Source organism: Electrona antarctica (genome assembly GCF_951216825.1).
Source record: "Electrona antarctica genome assembly, chromosome: 22".
Classification (NCBI taxonomy): domain Eukaryota; kingdom Metazoa; phylum Chordata; class Actinopteri; order Myctophiformes; family Myctophidae; genus Electrona; species Electrona antarctica.
In genome coordinates, this window is record NC_136805.1 from 10401147 (window position 1) to 10426229 (window position 25083).

Sequence of the window (25083 nt, forward strand, 5' to 3'; positions counted from 1 at the left end):
TGATGCACAGCACCATTCAAATGCTCTGTACATGATCCCAAGGCCCCATTTGAAAAGTGACACCAAGAAGAACAACTTACAACCTAAAATCACTGAGAGCTCAGTGGCACCCTTGTTAAAATAATGTCCATGTGAGCCGGAGGTTGTGAGTTCAAATCCAGTTGAGTTCCTCCTACTTTCACTCTGCAGCATGTTTTGGAGAATAACATCCAGAAGAGAACTGGAAAGAGATGGAAAGCTGAGGAGATTCTCAGAGAGCATGGTGGCACTCTGTGATAAGCTGCTGTCTATGTGAGCCACAGGTCGTGGGTTCAAGTTCAGCCCATGGCCTCAGACGGCATACTATAGCATGCCATTTTTGAGGATTTGAAAAAAAAGACGAAAATCACTCAGAGACCATGGGCTATAGCCCAAAGATTCCTTTTCAGGCAAACATGTCCACCTTAAGATGAACCTAAGTAGGTTTGAATGGGGTTTCTAGGTGTAAGTATGTAGGACTAGTAGCGTGACGACGAGTATAATAAACTGGAAGAAAAGTAACAAGTGTGTGTTCTGGTCCTGTTGATTGAGCAGAGCAGGACCTATAAACCTTGAAGGTTTATAGTTCAGTCAGACAACTCAAGGATGTAATATATATTTATTGAATATAGATGAGCAATACAGTATATTTAGGCGATGTATTGGATCTGCTTTTTAGGTACTTAGATCAAGCGCATCAGTCCCGACCATAGGGACTCTGAATCCCCCGTACCTAAACAGTAGATCCAAAACGACAGGTGGTAGCTGGGGTGGAGGTGGGTGCGCAGAAGGTTTGTATACAGCGGCACGCTGATACAGTAGCAGCAAGCAAGTTGTATACTGCAGCGCGCAGGTATACGGTAGCAGCAGCGAGCAAGCAAGCAGAAGGAGGAATGCAAACCTCCGGTTAAAGTAGCCGGTATGAAGATGGAGTGAGTGTGTGATTGGCTGAGTGAATCATGTGAATGGGAGCGTGATGCCGAGGCGGTACTGAGGTTCCCTGACTGAACTTGCTCTGCGCATGTCTACGACAGGCGCAAATGCTCATTTCAGTCAGACAACTCAAGAAGGATGTAATATATATTTATTGAATATAGATGAGCAATACAGTATATTTATTATGGTTTGGCGATGTATTGGATCTGCTTTTTAGGTACTTAGATCAAGCGCATCAGTCCCGACCATAGGGACTCTGAATCCCCCAAACACAGCACAAAACATCCGAATCCCCCAAAAAGCAGATCATCCAACACCAACCTTAAGCTATACATGTGTACAACAGAGCACCTGTTGTTTCCTGAAACAGGAAGACCAAACCGATATCCATTCCACGCAGAGACAGAAAAAAAAAAAAAAAAGTGTGGGCTTGGATCAGACATAGGTCATGCTAACATTATGTGATGACTAGGTCAATGTGTTCAACAGAGCGCCTGTTGATCCCCGAAATTCAGGGATCAACATTCTATCATTATAATTAATCTGAAATCAGTACCCAGTAACCTACCACCTGGAGCTGAGAGTTAGCGAGCCTTGCAGAAAGCGCAGCGCATATAGCATGATCATAGAGCAGCAGCAGTAAACTATGCCGCAACTATGCCACCTGGCGCGGCGCAACTATGCCGCCTGGCGCGGCGCAACTATGCCGCCTGGCGCGGCGCATATAGCATGATCATAGAGCAGCAGCAGTAAACTATGCCGCCTGGCGCGGCGCATATAGCATGATCATAGAGCAGCAGCAGTAAACTATGCCGCCTGGCGCGGCGCATATAGCATGATCATAGAGCAGCAGCAGTAAACTATGCCGCCTGGCGCAGCGAATATAGCATGATCATAAAGCAGCAGCAGTAAACTATGCCGCCTGGCGCAGCGCATATAAGCATGATCATAGAGCAGCAGCAGTAAACTATGCCGCCTGGCACAGTGCATATAAGCATGATCATAAAGCGGCAGCAGTAACTATGCCGCCTGGCACAGTGCGTATAAGCAGGATCATAAAGCGCAGCAGTAAACTATGCCGCCTGGCACAGTGCATATAAGCATAATCATAAAGCGCAGCATTAAACTATGCCGCCTGGCATAGTGCATATAAGCATGATCATAAAGCAGCAGCAGTAACTATGCCGCCTGGCATAGTGCATATAAGCATGATCATAGAGCAGCAGCAGTAACTATGCCGCCTGGCACAGTGCATATAGCATGATCATAAGCGGCAGCAGTAAACTATGCCGCCTGGCATAGTGCATATAAGCATGATCATAGAGCAGCAGCAGTAACTATGCCGCCTGGCATAGTGCATATAGCATGATCATAAGCGGCAGCAGTAAACTATGCCGCCTGGCATAGTGCATATAAGCATGATCATAAAGCGGCAGCAGTAAACTATGCCGCCTGGCACAGTGCATATAAGCATGATCATAAAGTGGCAGCAGTAACTATGCCGCCTGGCACAGTGCATATAAGCATGATCATGAAGCGGCAGCAGTAACTATGCCGCCTGGCACAGTGCATATAAGCATGATCATAAAGCGGCAGCAGTAACTATGCCGCCTGGCACAGTGCATATAAGCATGATCATAAAGGCGGCAGCAAGTAAACTATGCTACCTGGCACAGCACATATAGCAAGCATGCAGAAGCAGTTTAAGAGTATTATAATACCCTGCAGCATAGGGAGCTAAATAATGAATATATGTAGCATGTGTGTAGCATTTGGAACTTTTGGTGCTGCTGTGGTAGCTGCGCCGATCCTGAAGAGTGTGACGTGTAGCGATCAGGAGGCAGCCCACGGCCTTGACACAGAAGATGCAGCTTTTGCAGAACCAAGGACCGGATATGGCTTCCCGGAATCCATCATGAACAGGGGCTCATGACATTTGCGGATGGACAGCATGGCAGAAACGAGGCATGGAAGAGAAAGGACAAAGACCAGTGTTAGTTGCTGTCACAGAAATACCTTAATGAGTTGTTTTGAGTGATTTTATGGTGGGCATCCAAGCAAAGTCAGAAGTGGAAATATCATGCATAGGATTCACCACATCTTAGAAACCCATAGAAGGAAGTGAGACATCTGATTGTATGAGATCTATGTAAGGTAAGACTGAAACCCTTGGAGTTTGAGAACCAGTTGAAAGTATTGAAAGAGTAATAGGATTGCCAGTAGATTACTCACTGAATGATCTGGAGTAAAGCTGAACGTCAGCTATAATGCCTTTGAGATTAAAACAGTTAACTAAAGCACTACAAAATAGGATACACAGAAAGCAACTTGGAAAGATGAATAGGACCCTGCAGAGTCATAGGTTTTAAGCCGATTTGGCTGAAGCTTGCAGCTGTTTAAGAGAAGGCAGGAATAGTTTAGCATGGTTTGATTGAAAGTTACCAGGCTACTTCGAACCCATCAGCATGGCCTCTGGGCTAGAACATGAAATTAAACAGGACAAGCATCTCTACGTTGACAAACCTCATGGTTTCGGTAGCAGCAAATCCACGAATACCGCCAATGTGAGCCTATCCGGTAATGGCCGCAGCTGCGATGAAGACTGTATGCGGCAACCCACAGGAAGGACCTTCCCAGCACCCAAGGTTCATCCCATCAGTATGATCACCATAAAGCCTGTTGCTCAGGAATTGGAAAACAGAAGCAGTATGAGGTCAGGCTATGAATGAATATCACTTTAAAATGACATGGATATAGCTAAAGTTGACGTTAAAAGCAAGTTAGCTTCAGTCATAGTGTAGCATCATCTAAGCCGTAACGCTAATAGAATTAAAATCATCATCATTTAGCAGCAGTGTTAGCAACGCGGTAACACCATACCTCTTTTCCTGGGCTGAGCATAGGAAAAACACCACACCTGTTTCTGGGCTAAGCATAGCAGAAATGTTAGCAATGAGCCAATTCCTGTCTTTAAAGACGTTTATTTTAATGTTAAACACTTCCCTGGCGCGCCATATGCACTTACCTGAAAAACAGAGCCATAGAGTAAGACGGTAAGAATGGCGCGGCTCTTCTACAAATGGGTAGAGGGACCGAAGTAGGCAGAAATGCATGGACCCATGCAACAGCCCAGCTTTAGTGATCTTAAATCCCTATATGTTAGATGGTTTGTAGTAACCATACGACAAACACATTAGAGACTTTAGTCATCACTGAATAATACTTTTAAAACAGTTGTCATGTTGCACACGTGCCTAAAAATAGCTCTTATTTGCGCCGCTGAAACCTCGTTGAAAACAATGTATTCAAACTCTGCTTGTCCGCCTTTCAGACTGCATGAACAGCGCTCGGTTTCTACCCCCTCATCGTAACTATTCTATTAGATGGCTCTGCTGTAACCTATGCCACCAATTTCTCCAAGCATACTTGCATAGGCGGCCCAGCGCGTTAAGTCCAGGGGTGCTTGAGGGCTGAAGCACCCACTGACACAATGGACGCGTTCAGAAATAGCGCACTGAGCGCACTGTGCAATGCAAACAAATGGACGAGTGCGCTCCCGCACTGGGGGCAGGGCAGGGGGGGGGGGCACCCACTGTCGTTATAAGAACGTTAGCGCCCGCATAGGCCTATATCCCGTGCGTCCGTACCATAGACTTGTTTCTCCAATTATGAGCATATATATTTTTTTTTAACCATCCGCGAGCACTTCTGCATCTGATTAATTGAAAAGAAGGACCAACGTAACCAAGCCAAAGTGCTTTTCTGGGCATTTTTAAAATCCTCTAGCTGCAGACCACTTATATTGAACTGCGCTTTGACAACTGGTAATAGTTTGCAATAGATCTTCCTGATCATTAATCCCCTATCAAGCCTCCTAAAGACCTCATAATACTAATGAAAAAGGTGTTGTGATTCCTGAATGTGCAAGCATCCACCTTATAGCCAAGTAAATCCTTTACTTTAAACAGCAGGATCATTTAGTTTATATAGTTAGCATGAATCATTTGGCATTATATTGATTCCTCCGGCCAAAGATATCCAGCATGGCTCTGCCCACCCTAGGCCCATGATATGGTACAATTCACACTGAAATATTCCTTGGGACCCAGCAGCCATGTGGGCCTATGCAAACTAGCAACCTCTACTCCCTCAGTTGCTCTGGTCAACTCCATTTACTTCTGACTGACGCTGCATTGGACATTTCATTCTGATCAGATAACTTGTGTTGCCATATTGGAAGAGACAAGCAGCCAGGTCCGCGAAAACTAGCCACAAAAAACAATCTTGAATCCTTATGAAAACAGTCCAAACAACGTCAATAATTTTTTTAACATATTAACTGAGGGTGCTTCAAATGCACCGTGGGTTTAACAACGACGTTTACCCGGCAAGTGACTTAAATAAAACAAGCCCAAGACGCTTATAATGACCAGACGTGGCAACATGCCTGACAGACGCGATGCGGACATACTCAGAGTAATCTAGTAATAGGCGACTTCCGTGGCAACAATGGAATGCGAAAGTGCTCATTCTATCTCAACGGGATAGTTCCAGCCATAGGAACGATGTTGGAACTGGAGATCAAAGCGTGTCGCCACTCTCCTCCTACTTTACCTCTGGACAAACTAGTCGCAGACTAGTGTATACTTTTACACACTACTACTACGCAGTCAAGACAAGAATATGCACTAAACGTGACCGCTGTCTGAGTGATTATAAAACATTGCCTGGATTTACATGTGAAAAACGGCGGAGAAGCAGAGCAACTCGATAGCAGGTAAGGCTGCTTCCTTGACTAGTGTTGTGAGCAGGACAGACCCAACGTGACATTCATTGGCTAACAAATGCGATCTCGGTGTTTGAGGCACAACGATAAAAAGGCAACAGAAGAGAACATTTAAGCAGCGGCTTCAACTTGATCTAGGTTCCGTCGGTGAACAAAGCAGTGCACGTTCTTCCCACCAATTCAAACGCCCTGACTTACCAGGTTTGCGTGGAAAACCGTGAAAGCAACGTCAGCAGCAGTAGAATTGAGCAGAAGGTTTGTATACAGCGGCACGCTGATACAGTAGCAGCAAGCAAGTTGTATACTGCAGCGCGCAGGTATACGGTAGCAGCAGCGAGCAAGCAAGCAGAAGGAGGAATGCAAACCTCCGGTTAAAGTAGCCGGTATGAAGATGGAGTGAGTGTGTGATTGGCTGAGTGAATCATGTGAATGGGAGCGTGATGCCGAGGCGGTACTGAGGTTCCCTGACTGAACTTGCTCTGCGCATGTCTACGACAGGCGCAAATGCTCATAGAGACACACGGGGACTACAAATTTCACGCCCCCAAATGAGACAGCGTCCCCACTTCTGGTCCGTTGGCATGGATACTGCAGGCCAGCCCATAGAAGTCCGTTGAAATTCAACTGTAGTTAGCCTACTTTTAAAATAATATGAAATGAACTGAAGACTATATTGATTTGAATAAAAATATGTTTCCAAATGTATGAAGTGTCTTTGTCAACATATATTGTTGTTTTCTCAATAGAGGATGTATTTCACATTTAATTTACCACTTGAATGAGTTACCCATAATGTTAACGGAGCAGAGGGGAGACGGCAGACAGAGAACCTGTCGCTTTTAAGGGACGTCACTGCCTTTACGAGGCTACGAGCGCCGACTTTGAAGAGTGGAATTCTCAATATACATCCCGATCCCGACTGACTTTGTTATTCATGTCTATATTTTGAACATGTTCACGGGCTCACTATATATGTTCTACCTACCACGGAGCTCCGACGGTGTGTTTTACCGCTGTCAACTTGTTGTATAATTAACTTTGCTGAATAGTTGCATGGGAAAATAACCCAGCTAAATGGAGGAGTGACATCCTGACATTTTCAACTACCTAGTGAATTCTCCAGATGAGTATTAATAGTAGTCTTGCAAGATGCTGTTTAGATCATTTTCAACAAATTCATAGCATATGAAACGAAATACAACAAATATATCTGGGTATTGAAAACCTCAAGGGATGCATCCGTGACGTATATACCGTGCGACCACTTTGACTTGAGAATTACAATGCTAGTACTTTTCACAAACTGATGGAGTATATTATAGTACATTGTAGGATGTATATTGAGATGGCAGGTATGTGACATTGAAAAGGACAAATCAAACATATGGGACACTTTATTAGAACACAAAAAAAATCGCTATAGCCTCAGTAATGAACCAGTGAAATTAGGGTATTTCATGATGCCTCTCATAGGGATTGCATTGGCAGCTGCAGTACACTGTTGAAACGGACCAGAAGTGGGGCCGCTGTCTCATTTGGGGGCGTGAAATTTGTAGTCCCCGTGTGTCTCTATGTCCTTCTCAGCTCAATCAACAGGACCAGAACACACCTGGGCTGGCTGCCAGGATCACATCCACCAATGGGGAGGCTGTCTGTGTCCTGTCATGGTTTCTCCTCTGTATTATCTGATTAACATCCACGATAACACTTAAAAGCACTAAAGACACCTTTGATGCACAGCACCATTCAAATGCTCTACATGATCCCAACTCCCAAGGCCCCATTTGAAAAGTGACACCAAGAAGAACAACTTACAACCTAAAATCACTGAGAGCTCAGTGGCACCCTTGTTAAGATGACGTCCATGTGAGCCGGAGGTTGTGAGTTCAAATCCAGCTGAGTTCCTCCTACTTTCACTCTGCAGCATGTTTTGGAGAATAACATCCAGAAGAACACTGGAAAGAGATGGAAAGCTGAGGAGATTCTCAGAGAGCATGGTGGCACTCTGTGATAAGCTGCAGTCTATGTGAGCCACAGGTCATGGGTTCAAGTTCAGCCCATGGCCTCAGACGGCATGCTATAGCATGCCATTTTTCATCATTTTTGAGGATTTGAAAAAAAGACGAAAATCACTCCGAGACCATGGGCTATAGCCCATGGCCTCGGACGGCATACTATAGCATGCCGTTTTGCATCATTTTTGAGGATTTGAAAAAAATACGAAAATCACTCCGAGACCATGGGCTATAAACCATGGCCTCGGACGGCATACTATAGCATGCTGTTTTTCGTCATTTTTGAGGATTTGAAAAAAAGGCCTACCTTCTTGTTTCACCTTTAAACTACTCAAAGTAAATGCATAATCAATGTCACTTAATCACTCAAACATGCACAAAATCAAATAAGCACACATTACCATTCACATGAACTTAACTTTGAAAGTATAACCATTATGAAAATCATGAATGTGTGTAGCTCAAGAGTTCACTGTGTCCATTTGAGTATAAGTAGTCAATGTAAATGACTGTATGTCCATCCAGGTATGGTAGGTGTGTGCAACCCAGAGCCTTAGAAAAAACAGAGTTCTGCAAACTCCGTTGACTTCATGGGGCCTGCGTAATGGCGGCATGTAGCGCTACTGGGGACGCCGATTAGGGACAGTTTGTGCGCCGGATGTTGACAGACTGCATGGCTCCGTCTTTTTGGCAAATCTAGAACTTCCTGTTTGAGAGCTAGCAAATTTAACAACTTTTTTACGTTATTTAATTACTTATTTTTACACAGAAACATAATGTGTGTCTTCACCATAACTGTAATGTAATAATAATACTAATAATGTAATGTAATAATTATTTAATTTACGACGCTTTATTCTGAAAGCAACCGGATGTCTTAAATTTGCTAGCTCTCAAACAGGAAGTTCTAGATTTGCTAAAAAGACGGAGCCATGCAGTCTGTCAACATCCGGCGCACAAACTGTCCCTAATCAGGCTCTCCATGAGAGCGCAGCTGTGCGCCCGAGCGCTTCCGGGATCACGTGACCGGGCTGTTCCGTGCCCCCTCAATAACGCAACTCTTCTATTATATGGCTCTGGTGCAACCTATAGTAGAGGTTCAATACAAGTGGCTAGCACTGAGAGTCTCACTGTTTGCTGCAGTGGTAATAGTGAGTTCTACCACACCACACTACACTACCAAAGGCTCTGCAGCATGCAACTAGAAAAAGTGCCCTTCTGGGCACAGGTCTCCACCAGGAGGATAGGAGTGTGTGTGATGTTTGGCAAAATGTTTAGGAGTAATATAAACATGTTTTTTTGTTTGTTTGTTTCTTGCAACAATTTTCTTCATTTTGTTGAGGAAATGCAGAGCCAGATCACTCATAGCATCTCTGAGGATAGAATTCTGGATGAGCAGGACATGTGCAGCATTTTGTACAAAACGGGCTACTCCTGAAAACTTTGGAAGGCAATCAGTGTAGAATCTGAGAAATCCAACAATCACATGACTACAGAGATCATGTGTACCGATTTGCGTGAGATTTGGATGAAATCTGTGCCTAACATAAACAATGTGTTTTGCAGAAATCGGCCTCATGGTGGCGCTATAACCGGCAGATGTGGAGGGATGCAGGGAAAATGTTTTTCCATGGCCTCTAGGGAGTGTGCATACATAAGTTGTAGTAGTCGATGCAGTTATAGGTAAAAACAGGAATTGGCCTGTTATAGCGCCAACGGGCCAATCATGTGAGCTTTGGAAGCCAATCTTAGCCAATCAGGATGGAAGATGGGACATTGTGCAGATCTGTGTTGTTCACATGACTATGGAGATAGTGTATACCGAATTGTGTGATGTATGGATAAAATGTGTACGAGTTATCTACAGAAATGTGTTTTGCCTAAATCGGCCTCATGGTGGCGCTATAACAGGCCGTTGAGGAATATTTGGGGCAGAGGTTCGTCTTTGGCATCCAGGGAGTGTGTGTGCACAGTTTGGCATGGATCGGACCAACGGTGCCGGAGATTAGCTGATAACGGACGGATCAGAGCACTCTGGCTCTCAAAGAGACACTACACAAATAGATGAATGTGAATACAGATAGAATATAAACACATATAGTGAAATAGTTTTAGACAAATCCTATTTAGTTTCCATTGTTTAAAGCTCTTTTGTAGAAGTTTGGTTACTTTATTTTGAACCTGGTTTATATCCAAGTCCATTTGCAATCCTTATTTTATTGACTTAGCTATTTTCACCTGGGTTACATGTACAGTACATCAATGACATGTGTGCTTGTTAGACAGCACCACTCAGTCGAGACGGGTCTGATTTGTAAATCTATGGTTTGTGTGGTCTTGAGTTCTCTCATGCGAGAAGCTTCTTTATACTGTTAGATCCAGCTGAACAAGATGTCTAGGCGTCTACTCTCAGTCTCCAGTTCTTTATACTGTTAGATCCAGCTGAACAAGATGTCTAGGCGTCTACTCTCAGTCTCCACAGGTTGGCTCATAATTAGCCTGGGCAGCATTCCATTTCGGGTTTATGATCCGGTCGGGAGTGGATGGTAACTTTCGTCATGCTGTAGTCAATGATTTGTAGTCATCTAGCAGGAAACCACAAGGCGGAATCATAACTATGAATGGGTACTTCTTATTCCGCCTTGTGGTTTCCTGCCCGATGACTACAAATCAGACTACAACATGACATATTTTACCATCCGCTCCAGACCGGTTCACATGGCGATTTTGGAACACAGACCAGGCTTTCTTCCGAGGTGGAAAGGCGAGGTCAATCATAGTCAATCAGAATGGAATATCTTCGTCATACAACTCCAGGGATAATGTCTTCTGATATGTTTTGACAAAAACTGTAGGAGTACGTAGTAGCAGAAAGTGTGTTTTGAAGAAGACACAATGGCATGAATTATTGTTGACAGTTAAATTATATTTTCCAAGGTTGTCGTTCAGATTGGCAGGGCAAATTAAAGTGAGTTCATTTAAAAATATATATACCGGTATACAGTATAGTACGGACCAGCATGCAAAATTGTATGTTTGCTTCATAATGGTAGACTACACTGAAAGGGCAGTGGGAATGTTTTGACAGAAAGAAAATATCATTATGAATGACCAATCGACACAAATACGGTTCAGTCACTGTTATCTCCCAGTCAGCACCCCTGTTATCTCCCAGTCAGCACCCCTGTTATCTCCCAGTCAGCACCCCTGTTATCTCCCAGTCAGCACCCCTGTTATCTCCCAGTCAGCACCCCTGTTATCTCCCAGTCAGCACCCCTGTTATCTCCCAGTCAGCACCCCTGTTATCTCCCAGTCAGCACCCCTGTTATCTCCCAGTCAGCACCCCTGTTATCTCCCAGTCAGCACCCCTGTTATCTCCCAGTCAGCACCCCTGTTATCTCCCAGTCAGCACCCCTGCCCTAAACATGTAATGTTGTACAAATAAACACAGCAGCACCCGGGAGGAAGTTGACTAAGAAAGGGGAGGAGCCAAACCAAGTTGTTTTATAAACTGAAAGTGCTCCCAGATTGCTGTTCATGTGATTAGCATTACTTTTCTAGTTATTTTAAATGGAACATTATAATACTTACCATACTTCTGGTATTATAAACATAGGGTAAAGGTATGCACATACTGTATTGCAGAAATTGTTAGCTTGGTTAGCACTGCTCTCAGTAGCGCTGCTCAAGATCCTGAGGCCCCCCTGCAAGGATCCGGGTGCGGACAGTGTAGCGCAGTGGCGTTTCCAGGAATTACGTTTTGACCAGGCAAGATATGTTAATTGTCGTCTCCCCGCGCACAATCGTAGGTTTTCAAAGAGATATACCTGCCAGACGAGTGGGATACAAAGGCTGAAAGGCATGCATTAACATTCCAATGGGTGATTGAGGGCAATCAGCTGTCCATTTTAATAGTTCTCATGTCTTGTTTTTGTCCTCTTTTTTCTCATTGTATGGATTTTGGCCAGGCCAGAAATGGATTTGGACAGGCGGCCGCCTGCCCTCGCCTTATTGTAGATACGCCTCTGGTGTAGCGGCAGCCTACAGTATGAACTAAAAAACATTGCTAGGATGCAACTGGGACGTATCCTCAGTGATGTATCCCAAGGTCATAGGGGTTTCGGGTCTTCCAACATCATACCCCTCACTCGGGTGACCCAGCCGGGGTGATCAATGGCGTACTGCAGCTGGCATACTATAGACCTGAGGCCGAGTCTACAAATGTTTTCTAAAACAGCTTTCTGATAAACTCGTTTCGATATATCAGTGGGATCCCCAAAATGTATGTATTTGGCCGCCGACAAACTGTCTCAAAATATTCCGTTCCAGGGACCCCCAGAAGCAAAGGTTTGAGTTAGAAATGTTTGCTTAAAAAAATGTACTGTACAGCATAAGATTTGCTTAATGTTCCCGATTTTTCAAATATAGCCTAGCAGATCAACAAGCTCTCAGCGTTGCACAAAGTGACTTGTATCTGCTATTTTGGAATAGCAATAACACTAATATCTAACTAGTGTTAGATATTAGATAACTAATATCTAGCTATGTGCTAAATAAAACATCATACGTTTTTTTCTGCAACAATCAAACACCACATTCTACAGTTTGTGCTTAAAAATCCAAGCTCAGTTTAATGACTTGTTTTTGTTTTTTCTTAATATATATATATTTATATATATTATTCCTACAAATACATGGTTCTCAGCACTTTGAAAAATGTTCACTTTCCTTAAAGGTAAATCAAGAAAGCTAGAAATACCCTACAGTGAAAAAAATAAAAGACGAAAACAACAAACAAAAAAACTGTCCAAACAAACAGGGAGGGGGGGGGGGGGGGGGGGGATCACACGAAAACAAAGAAGATGGGAAAATAAAAAATATAATGAAAACAAAAATGTCTCTACATCCTGTACAAACACTGTGGCCCAATAATTTAAGAAAATAGTGTCTCTAAAACGTTCATATTGCTTTGTACCACATGTTGCTGCCCTTCGACTGGGCGCGCAGTCCACCCTGTGCAACACAGAGCGCTTCTGGGGCTGGCGGAGGGGGGGAGGGGGGTGCGCCCGCCCCCTAAATCCCACCGCCGCTTAATATCCACTCAGAGGTCATAGGGTCAACCTGCTGCCAATCGGCTGTGCAGAAACGGTGGAAGAAGAAACAGTCAGGGTTTAGTTGTCTCGTTTCATCTTCAGGTCACTGTGTTCGTGTTACTTTTCTTTCTTTCTTTCTTTCTTTCTTTCTTTCTTTCTTTCTTTCTTTTCTTTCCTCATGTTCTCATGTTGTGTTTGGCAGTAACAATACAAAGACAAACTACTACAGTACTGCACTCCTTATGAAACCAAGGATACGGTTTGTGTTGTTGTAGTTTTACCATATGTTTTTACTCTCTACAGCATTATTACTAGGACTATCACCACCATGGATACGCCGAGTGCATCAGCGTGTCTGCGTGCGTGCGTGCGTGCGTGCGTGCGTATGCGTATGCGTGTGCGTATGCATATGCGTGTGTGTGTGTGTGTGTGCGCGTGTGTGGTACAGTACAGTATGTGTGCGTTTTGGTGCGCGAGGAGTCGTTCATCCAGCGGCGTGTGTGTGTGTGTGTGTGTGTGTGTGTGTGGGTTTGTCTGTGTGTGTGTGTGTGCGTGTGTGTGTGTGTGTGTGTGTGATTTGTTCTTTTTGCTCCGCGTTTCAGTGTTCTAGTGCTCAGAGCTCGTCTTCTCGAAGGAGAAGCTGGGAAGAGTCAATAGCTTGGGGTTGGTGTTGGGGCTCGGCGAGCCTCCGTCCGGGCCCACCGCCACCACGCCCTCTCCCGCGCCCAGGTCAAAGGAGTCCTTGGAGTCGCTGGAGGGGGCTCGTCTCCTCAGGCAGGTGTCCCGTGTGCCGGGCAGGGGGGCCTGGGGGGACACCCGTCCCAAACCCCCCATCATGAGGCCTATGCTCCCGCCCCCATGCAGGGCTGGGTGGTGGTGGTGGAGCCCGCCCAGCTGGCCTTCCAGTCCGTCGGGGGGGTCCACGGAGATACAGGGGGGGCTCATTTTCTTCTTGCGCCGGGGCGAACAGGACAGGGTGGCCGGGGGGCTCGTCTGGCTCTGGGTCTGCAGGCTGTTGGCGCGAGACACGAAGCCTGACGACGCGGAGGAGGTGGTGGTGGCTGCGCTGCTCCGCCGCGGGCTGGCGGTGGACTCCGTCAGCGAGGAGGAGGAGGGGCACACCTCCACGGAGTGGCGCCGCGGGTCGTCCAGCCACGAGGACGGGCGCGGGGGGCGTGGCAGGAGGAGGGCGTTGTTCCGGCCCTGCTGCTGCGTGTCGGCGCTGTGGAAGCGCTTCAGCTGCCTCAGGAACGGGCCCACGCGACCCTGGCGGGGCCCCCCGTCGCCACCAACGCCACCAACGCCGCCCAGCTCCAGAGCCGCTGGCCTCTCTTCCACGCCGATGGCATCATCGCTGCTGGCCAGTGCCACCGCCGCCGCCCCGGTGATGAGAGATACTTCCTGGTCAGCCGACGAGGGCTCCTCCTGTCGATGTGATCGGGCGGGCGGGAGGGGAGGGGGAGAGGCGGAGGAGGAGGAGGAGGAAGCATAGGAGGTGCAGCGGTGCTGGTCGTGGCGGTGGTGGGGGTGATGCGTGTGCACGCTGCTGTCTGGGCGGGGCGGTTTCGGGGAGGCGCCCGGTGTCGCGGGGACCAGGCGGAGAGCCGGGTGCTGATGGAGGGCGCCGGGGGAGGTGGGGGAAGAGGAGGAGGAGGAGGAGGAAGAGGAGGAGGACGGAGGGAGGCCCAGAGAGGCTACGTTCAGGAGCCCCTCGTTGCTTTCCTCTCCTCCTGAACACATCAGGGCCTCCTGAGAGTCAGTGGACACCGCAGCCTTGGAGCGGGACGATGTCGTAGGCAGGGTGTAGGAGGAGGTGGAGGAGGGAATGAGAGGGGAGGGTGGAGGAGATGGAGACGGGGAGGAGCAGGGGGAATGGAGGAGATGAGAGGGGGAGACTAGTTAGTATGAGGTTAGTGTCGCGTAGCCAGACAACTATTCCACAATCTCTGAATGTAGAGTCTGGAAATACACCTCCCGAAATCCAAATAAGGAAGCTGGCATTTCCATTCCCAAAAATATTTAAAAAATATCTTTACATATTCCTTTATTTTTATTTCCATTTCTGCTAAGCAAGCAACCTATATATGCTTAGATGATTTCGATTTATATTAGGGCAAATTTGCGCGACTGTAAAGACAAAACGGAAGTGGGGAGGAAGCTGCACTTCCGCTTTATATTTTACTGATGATAGAGCTTCCGTTGCTCTATATAGGCAACATAGTCTGGCAACACGAGACTATAGTGTGAGGTGGTGACCTGGTGAGGATGACCGAGCTGGAGGGTCAGAGTTCACACGTTCCCCCACAGTGTCCACCCCGAGTGAAAGTTGACTTTGTGACTGCACCGTATTCGATGACAACACAAAGAGATACTGTATGGTAGGTACTGACATCACATTGTACGTTGGGGAATGGACTAAACCAGTGGTTTTCATTGGCGGCACACCAATAGGCAAGTGAAAATCCCAAGGCACGGCTGTATCTATAGCTATAGTTATTTTTTAATAATTAATTCAAAATCTATTGAAGTCATACTGCGTAACATGTTGTTTTGTGACACCTCTGGCTCTGGTAGGTATGCAGTATAGCTCTATTGTCAGGACTGTCTATTGTCTGTTTAGAGCTGAGATTTCCAGAATTCAGTTGAAAATAAATCCACAGAAACAGCACTCCAAAGGGAATCCTCAGTCCTACTGTAGCACCAAGTGTATTTTGGAAAGAAACAACAATGTTGTCAGAAACGCTAACTTTAAATGAATTGATACATTATACATGTATCAGTGTCGGAGACAGACCCTCGCGACAAAAATATATATATATATATTAAAAAAAAGTTCTTGTGGAACGGAAATTATACAAGTGACATATTAAAAAAATAACTTTTATATAAAATAAACAGCTACACAGTATGACTTCATGCCCCAAAATAGAAATGCCAGGTTGAAAGTGCTTAATTTATTTCTAAGGGTATAAAATGTGCCTTCTCTGTATTGGGAAAGGATCTGCACTACAGTACATGATAGCTACTAATAGTAAATACAAAATAAGTTGTACAAGTTGTATATATTTGCAATAATAAAGTTTGGTTGTCACAAAAAAATACCAAGGCACACCTGGACTTGTCCCAGGGTGTCTCAGCACACCGTTTAAGAACCACTGGACTGATCCATAAGTGATAATAAAATGTACTGTATGTATTCATTTCAGTCACGTGAGAGAGACTCGGAGTCTTCGCCTGGAAAGGAGCCAGCTTAGGTGGTTCGGGCATCTGGTTAGGATGCCTCTCGGGCGTCTCCCTATGGAGGTCCTCGAGGCACGTCCCACTGGGAGGAGACCCCGGGGCAGACCAAGGCGCAGTTGAGTCTTGGAACGCCTCAGGATCCCCCAAGAGGAAGTCACTAATGTTGCTCTGGAGAGGGTCTGGAGCTCTCCACTGTTGCCCGCGCGACCCGACTACGGATAAGCGGTTGAAGATGGATGGATGGATGGAATAAACTTGAATTGAATTGAATGATCCACATACAGTAGGACAGAGGAGGGACAGGAGCAGCTATAGGCTCTGACCTCTGCCCTCTCTCTGCCCATTCACCCACATATCTGTGGCGGTCGGTGGTGTGGAAACACTAGACCTGTCGCAATCATTGCATAAATGTCATAAAATCGCTTTCCAAAAATACCAGAAATAGCAGATCTGCAAGCGTACAGATCAGCTATTTCTCGTATAAAAAAATAAATAATAGTTATTAAACGTCAGTCATTTTGTTTTATATTAAGTTATCTGTCATATCTGCCCTGTGCAATGTTTGATTACGAAGCCTATAAGCCCAACAGATGCTCCAATGCTCAATGCCAAAAAATAAATGTCAATTCATTCAATTTAATCATGACAGGGATGCAGTGTTAACTGCATCCCTTTTTGGATGACGTGTCTTTTCGATACTGATCTATGAGGTGACAGGGCAATGGTGGGCAGACGGTGGCACGCATTATGCAGCTACAGGAGAGGAAGGATTGGTAAGCACAATGGTTGACAGAACTCCTAAAATGTCCCAATAAACACAAAATGGCTTGGTCTAATGATGGCGCTTTCACACACCATCACTGAACAGAAAGGACATTAACAGCAGTCACAGATAATTGATTAAATAACTAAACTAAATAAATTATGATCCCAATAAATAGGACATTTATTGAGGTGAAAAAAAAAAAAAAAAAAACAGGCCACGAATGAGTTTTGGGTTTGGATCGACAACCAGAATCATGAGTTCCCTGTGAGATTGTGAACGATGTGATGATATACTGACACCCAGTGGACAAAGACAGTCTAGCCACGGCAGACCTGTCGACTGCAAAATGTTGCACAGAGGACGGTTGGTCTATACAGTCGACATGTATTAAAAAAATAAGTGAGTTTATAAATGTCACTAAAGATATTTTTTTGTATTTTTTGCTCTCCATGTCATAATGCTTATGGTGGCTTTTATAACTTCTATAACTAAAACTAAAATAACAAGTACTCTATGACCACGTTTGTATAAAATGGCCAAATAGTACATCATTATGGACAGAACTTGATGTTCTGCTGTAATCCCCTGAGTCGTATTGTATCGTTGCAGTGTTCTGATAGGTAGCTCCTGTTGTTTGTAAACAAGGAATGACGGTACAGCTGGAGTAACGCTGTTAGAATCTACCGACACCACCCCAGGTTCAAGCAAAAAAAATAATAATAATAATAATCATATTTTTTTTAACTGGGGACCCTCCAAAATAATCATAATCCTTGGGGACCCACCCTGATAAGCACTTGGAATTGTAGGAGTTGAGGCATTACATTTAGTTTTTCGTACATTTAGGCTGTCGGCTCCACAGATAAAATTGTGAAAATAGCCAATCTACAAGCTGGACACAACACACGATTTTGCCTAGTTCTTATATGATTTGACAATTTGGCCAATGTTTGACCTGTTTTCATAGTTTGTTCATTACTTTTGATGCAATAATGGTCTTTTCTTGTCTTCGTTTTCTTTGCTTATTAAACAGGTCATAAAAGTCCTAAAATTGTCACTTTACTGTCATCTGGGGACCCCCTGGGGGTCCAGACAGAGTCCCACAGGTTGAGAACCACTGTTCTACGCTGTACTCTGCATGGCTTCCAGCAGTCACGGCCACAGTTAACCCTGTGAGAGAGTTGCAGGTGTGATGTGCTGAGCGGCTGAGATGATTAGCACTAGACAGACATTTAAATGAACATGGGGGAGGAGGAGAGGGTAGGAGGAGAGGGTAGCACGCGTGTCTCTGTGGGTGCGCGCACACGTGCGTGCGTGTTTCTGACTGATTATTAGAGGACGAATGTGAGGTCCCAGTGTTTCCGAAAGGCCCAGTAGTACGTGGTAGCTAAAAGTCTGCCTGTTTCACTGCCTCAGAAACAGGAGTATCTGTGTTTGAGCATCAGCTCAGGCTCTGGTGGCTGTTGCACCCAACTGAGCTGGGATCGGCGACAAAAGTGACAACCAAAGATTCAACACGGAGGTACGGTGAGATATGAGGACAGGCGGCCGGTGATGATCGGGACACACAGGTAGAAGGGAAGACAGAAGGAGGAGAAAGGACATAGTCAACATTACGAGAACAGTATAGAACAACTGGGAGAGAAAACATTAGGACAGCTTTGGTCGTTAACGTGACAGAAAAACACTACGGGGAGAAGACAAGACGACAGGCTTTTAAATCAAAGAGAAACGGACCTCAACACTGACGTGTTGATGTCCAGTATTGAAGTTTGACACAATGGCACCTCTTGCTGGCAGCAAACGGTAATTACTAAACAGTGCTTCCAATCAGCTTTAGAATCCTTAATCTCGCCCTCCTCTGTCAACTCCAATGGGAGAACTCAGCATGACTTCAAAGTATATACCATTCACTGCCATTGAGGCTTCTCATAGCAGCATTTTCTCTCAGGTTGTTACAAATCCTCACTCCTTATAAATAGGTAGGGTTGGTTGACAGACGCTAAACCCCGCATGGCATTAAGAGGTGGTACACACAGTCTGTGAGTGAATGTTACCTGAGAGAGAAGAGACTGTGAATGTGAATTGGCCTTCTATGGTAGCTCAGCGCTAAGACGCTTTGGACCGGAGCTGCTGTACGTATATTCGTGTCAGGGACAGGCAGAGGCTCCCCTCTTTTTGTATTTCACCCGCTGGTTTTAATTCACTCAATGTCTTGTGTAAGTTGCCTGGTAGGGCTTTCACTAGTGATTTTTACTAGTTGACTAGTTGTCTAGTTGACTAGTCGATTAGTTGTTTAACTGCCCCCACCTTGCATATGTCTGGGATAGCCTCGCATAGCCAGACTTCATCTGACAGAAGTCTGGCGCGTGATGCTCTCCGCAGACACTCGCTCGTCTGACCCGTCGGCAAACTGCCTTTGTTTCCTATTATTAGATTTATATTTAAATTAGGCATGTCAAATTATTTAAAAATGCTAAGCAGATTAGTCACGGATTCATAATTAGTCAAAGTCATACGATTTGTCACACACGTTACCGCAGTGAAATTTGTTCTAGGCATTTGACCCATCTCTTGGAGCGGTGAGCCGCAGCCAAGGAGCGGTGAGCTGCAGCCGTGCCGCACTCGGGAATCATTAGATTAGTAGATTTGACCTAATCCAACCCTTTGATGCTGAGTGCCAAGCAGGGAGGCATTGGGTCCCATTTTTACAGTCTTTATATGACCCGGCCGGGGATCGAACCCCGACCTCCCAGTTTCAGGGCGGACCCTCTAACCACAAGGCCACTGCCATTAATCATGATTATTAATAAGGAATTGGGTATGTCATATACCCCCGAATGGGTATGGACTAGTGATTGTGTAATTGATAGAAAATCAATATTTATGTGGATGATGGATGATTCTGTCATAGTGACATATCACTGATAGAATCTCTCTGTGTCTCTCTGTGTGTGAAGTAAAGTTGAGTGTGTGTGTGTGTGTGTGCGTGTGTGTGTGTGTGTGTGTGTGTGTGTGTGTGTGTGTGTGTGTGTGTGTGTGTGTGTGTGTGTGTGTGTGTATGTGTGTGTGTGTGTGTGTGTGTGTGTGTGTGTGTGTGTGTGTGTGTGTGTGTGTATGTGTGTGTGTGTGTGCGTGTGTTCGTGTGCGTGTGTACCTGTCTGCGGAGCGTGCGGTTGAGCGTGTGCGAGCGCCTGGGCGGGAGGCGGGGTATGCTCTCCGGGTGGGCGTGGCCGTGGGGGCTGATGGGTCTGAAGAGCCCCGTGGGGGCGGAGAGCTGCTTCTGGGAACAACACGCCTCCGGCTGGGAGCGCAGAGAGCTGCTGGAGCCTGCATGACCCCACGCACACACACACGCACACGCACACACGCACACGCACGCACGCACACACACACACACACACACACACACACACACACACACACACACACACACACACACACACACACACACACACACACACACACACACACACACACACACACACACACACACACACCATGTGTCTGATTGGCTCCCGGGTAGGCATAGTTTTACTGAGGTTAGGGTTAGGTTTAGGCATATAGTTGCAAAAACGAGAACTGTCAATCACAGCGACAACTGGCCAATCACAGAGGGGGCTCCCTAGAACGCTGGTGGGATACATAATCACGCGCCAGCAGTGGTGGAATAATCACACCCGTGTGAAGTGAGGGGGCTCATCATACATCATCATGACGTAAAATAGGCACTATGCCCATTTGCTCAGACATTATCTGACGTAAAATTCTCCATTCATTGTCAATGGGAATTTATTGTTTGTGTAGGACCTAAATAGACACTATGCCTATTTGCTCAGATGCTATGACGTAAAATTTGCAATTCATTGTCAATGGGAATTTAATGTGTGTTTGTGAATATACACTAAAAGCTGGATATAGGAGAGGCTAGCGCCCCTCAAAAAGTACTCAAATTTTTGAGGGGCGCTATCCCCTGCTAATGCCCAGCTTTGAGTGTTTGTGTGAACACAAATAGACATTGGCTTGCGATTGGCTGATCACCCCATATAGCGATGATTTGATTGGCTGAGCAAAGAGAAGATAAAAGTGAGGGCGGACAAGTGAAGGCGCCAAAAGTGATTGGCCGGAATGACTTTTGTGATGATTTGATTGGCTGAGCACGGAATGTGATGTATGAGAGCATCCCTCACTTCACAAGTGTGATTTTTTACATGAAAGTAAAAGTATCAATACTGCAATATACTGTAGAAATGCTCCACCAAGTATGCCTTGGACGTGTATACACGTCTTTAGAATCAAAACCACGGGGTGCTAAGGACGTGTATAGGCGTCCTTTGGTCATTTTTATTGATATAAAAAAAATCGATTGAGGAGTGCCAGACCAATCTCCCCAGGGATTTTTTTTTCTTCCTGTGGCAGAGTTGTGTGGTTTCCAGGCTACCTGAATGGGTCCTACGTGGGCCCTCCTCCGTGTGCTGGGCCCCCTGCGCCTGTTCCCCCGCCGCCGTGAGGCCGAGCGGACGCAGGTCGAGGAACATGTAGCTGTCGTTGGGCAGGGAGTGTGTGCGGCCCACCGTGGACTTCCTGACGCTCAGCAGGTGGTCCTCCAGCGGCTCCCCCGGGTCTAGCTGCTCTGTCTGGGGAAGGAGGAGGACAGTCAGTCTCTGGAGAATGTCAGATAGCTTGTAGAATGTCACGCACGCACGCACGCACGCACGCACGCACGCACGCACGCACGCACGTGTCTGCCTTAAACACGACAAACAGAGGCAACTAGTCATCAGCAAGCAGGTGTAGCAACAGACAGGGTCTCCACATCAGGGGATGGACGAGGGGGTAAGACAGCTATAGGGAACATTAACACATTAACTGGCACAGAGCTGGCACACATCACAGAAAACCAGACCAGGCCTAAATTGAAATCAGCGTGTGTATAATATGAACCAGGGCGAAACTTTTTGAACATGGACTTTCCACGTCCCAGGCGGTAATAACCGCTATGCTTATAGATCTGTTCTGTTGACGTGTGCCGGCGAACGGGGTCAGCGTCCCGGAACGTATAGACGACATGGCGCGTCGCAAAAGAATCCTGAGGATCAAAGTTTATAACTCTCGGAAGGACGTGAAATCATTGGAACCGCAAAATTGACACTCAGGATTTCGCTGCGCCCACCCAAACCTCCCACGTATACGCACTTCACAATAACCTGCCAAAAAATGGCCACAATAATGAAAAGAAAAAAACAAGCACTAGTCACGCTAGAAGACATAATGGACGGTACAAACTAAGAGAGACAGGAGGACAGGTGTAGGAAAGGACAGAGAGGAACGCTGGCCACGCACATAAAGCACACGTTAAAAAGGAAAGAGAGTTGGTGGTATGAGTGTCATGTCTATAGCGTAGAACAGTGGTTTTCAACAAGTGGTCCGGGCACTCCGGGGACCACCAGTGGTCCTTGATGGGGGTTCCAGGTGGTCCCCAGCTAAATGATGGAGAGTTGGTAACGTAATGGGTCCATTTGGTTTCATTTTACGCTCTCAGGAGTTAAACATCTTCATTACTTAATGTACAAGAAGTCTACCACACCATTAGAGAATGTAGAAGAAGTTCCATTTTGAGTGTGCCTGTTGTCTCCTACCTACAGCGTGGGATTGTGGACAAAATCTTATCCAACACGACACCAAAATATTCTACGTTTTGAGTCTGAGAGGCAGAGGCTAAATGTCATCAAATGGTGGTCCGTGGCTCAAATGCAGAATAAATAATGCATGGGCCTCTTGATATGAAAAGGGTTGAAAACCACTGGCGTAGACTATAGCGAATAAGGCATAGAGGTTAAGGAGAAGGAAAGACAAGAGAGAGAGAGAGAGAGAGATTGTTCAAGGGCGTTCAACTCCACATGGGCTCCTCTCCTCTGTCAAATGCACTCGTTCCGTGTGACATCGCCGGCGGCAAGATCCACTTAATTAACGTTGATTTAATACTCCGGGTGGCCCCCCCCCCCCCCCTGAGCTGCTTGATTGGTATATAGAGCAAGTCACAGGCTTTGGTTTGGACTGATAATACATGGATATGGTCCCCCTGATCAATGCCCCCTCACGGGCTTTGGTTTTGGACTGATAATACATGGATATGGCTGATCAATGCCCCCTCACGGGCTTTGGTTTGGACTGATAATACATGGATATGGTCCCGTTGATCAATGCCCCCTCACGGGCTTTGGTTTGGACTGATAATACATGGATATGGGCCCGCTGATCAATGCCCCCTCACAGGCTTTGGTTTGGACTGATAATACATGGATACCGCTGATCAATGCCCCCTCACAGGCTTTGGTTTTGGACTGATAATACATAGATATGGTCCCGTTGATCAATGCCCCCTCACGGGCTTTGGTTTTGGACTGATAATACATGGATATGGTCCCGTTGATCAATGCCCCCTCACGGGCTTTGGTTTGGACTGATAATACATGGATATGGGCCCGCTGATCAATGCCCCCTCACAGGCTTTGGTTTTGGACTGATAATACATAGATATGGTCCCGTTGATCAATGCCCCCTCACGGGCTTTGGTTTTGGACTGATAATACATGGATATGGTCCCGTTGATCAATGCCCCCTCACGGGCTTTGGTTTTGGACTGATAATACATGGATACCGCTGATCAATGCCCCCTCACGCTGGCACAGTGAGAAGTGTTCTGTTAAATTACTTTTCAGGCTTTGTCTGCATGCGTGATGGATCACAGAGTGCAGGAACCAGGAGCTAGGTGCTCCGAACACTAATGAGCCCAAATTTATGTTAATCATCACCCCGCTCGACTCGTCCCCAAGTGACTTTGATCACGGAGAACACAAAGCTGTTCGAGGTATACTGGCGTCCTCTTTTTCAATGACCAAACCAAGCCATCACGGGAGAGTTAATAGGAGTGGAATTAATGGAGAGACTCACCTTGCTCTTTTACCAGAGTGTTACTCAATTAGAAACTCACACCACCTGGTCTGAATATTAATGCTCATGAAATAGCCTGTGTCCAGCTGGTGCCAGGGTACAGTTCCTGCCTGCCCACCACCTTGGCGGGGCCGGTGGTACGAGTCCCTGCATGGTGCCTCCGGCTTGGCCGGGGCGCTCCAGTGAACACATGTTGGTGTGTACAGTACAGTGTACTGGATCTGGTGTTTCTGCTGAATGTTCACATAATATATATTTTCACCGTAACGTTCACCTATCATGACATCCCGACACTATGATGCTCGGGTTCATGTGGTTAAGCCTGAGAGCCAGCCAGGCTTAACCTGCGCACTGAGCGACAACGCAGAGGAGCGCTAAGTGGATTTGAAAGTCACCCTGGGAACAGGAAACACCATATTAAGATCAAACTGCTGAGGAGAGGAGGAGGGAAGGACAGATGGAGGTTAAGAAAGAAAGAAGAGCCGTCAGTACATTGCATTCCAGTCTGGTTAGAAAGAGAGGGTTAAAATCGTCCGGGTCGTCGGCCAGAGCTAGCGACCAGGATTTCTCCGAGGCCGGAGAGAGAACCTCCACCTCCGCTAGAGGGATCTATAGGCAAGGAAGAGACAAGCCGCGGTTAGCAGAGAGAACACACACATACACACACGTGTGCGCATGCACGCACACATACACACACGTGTCAACACAAAGTTGACACTAAAAAAGAAACTAAATATACAAAAACACAACACATAACATTTAAAAGGAACCTCTTTTTGATGTGTCCCTCTCATTTTGACAACGTTATTTTCTCATGGGAGAATTGGATCGTGGTATGTTGTCATTATAGCACACACACACAACAGGGTATGTCATTGGGCCCGTTGCGCGGTATACAAGCAGCTCATGGAGATCACGATGACGTCAAGTGTTTGTGTTTTATGGGACGATTTATTTCTACAGCAGTCAGTGGGAACGGCACTTTACATCTTGTTGTCATTGTGTCTGAAGTCTTAATTCATCTGGCTTTACCTCTGCCAGTCACTCCATGCTTATAAGCTTCGGAGCAGAGGCATGGTATAACACAATATACCACTAGTCAATGCTTATAGGTAATGGTTACTTACTAACTATGGCAACATGAAAATCATGAATATATATCCGAAATAACAATTTCATTACAAGAATAATTTCTACAAGAAAGTAATCGCCGTCTGTAATTAGGTGGTTGCTATCCACTATATTGTTAACAAACTTGACTTTTACGAACGAAAC

The 25083-nt window shown here is 46.0% G+C and overlaps 1 protein-coding gene across 1 annotated transcript in view; it reads right to left on the reverse strand.

The window, feature by feature from the left end:
* Positions 1 to 12402: 12402 nt before the first annotated feature.
* The window catches only part of cacna1g (calcium channel, voltage-dependent, T type, alpha 1G subunit), a gene marked incomplete at its 5' end in the record, with an annotated part of 243541 nt that continues 230860 nt past the window's right edge, over positions 12403 to 25083 (reverse strand). Inside the window, 3 exons of the mRNA XM_079492215.1 lie at positions 12403 to 14621; positions 20012 to 20184; positions 21296 to 21491. Coding sequence (XP_079348341.1) covers positions 13455 to 14621; positions 20012 to 20184; positions 21296 to 21491 — 1536 coding nt within the window. The remainder of the gene's footprint in view (positions 14622 to 20011; positions 20185 to 21295; positions 21492 to 25083) is intronic.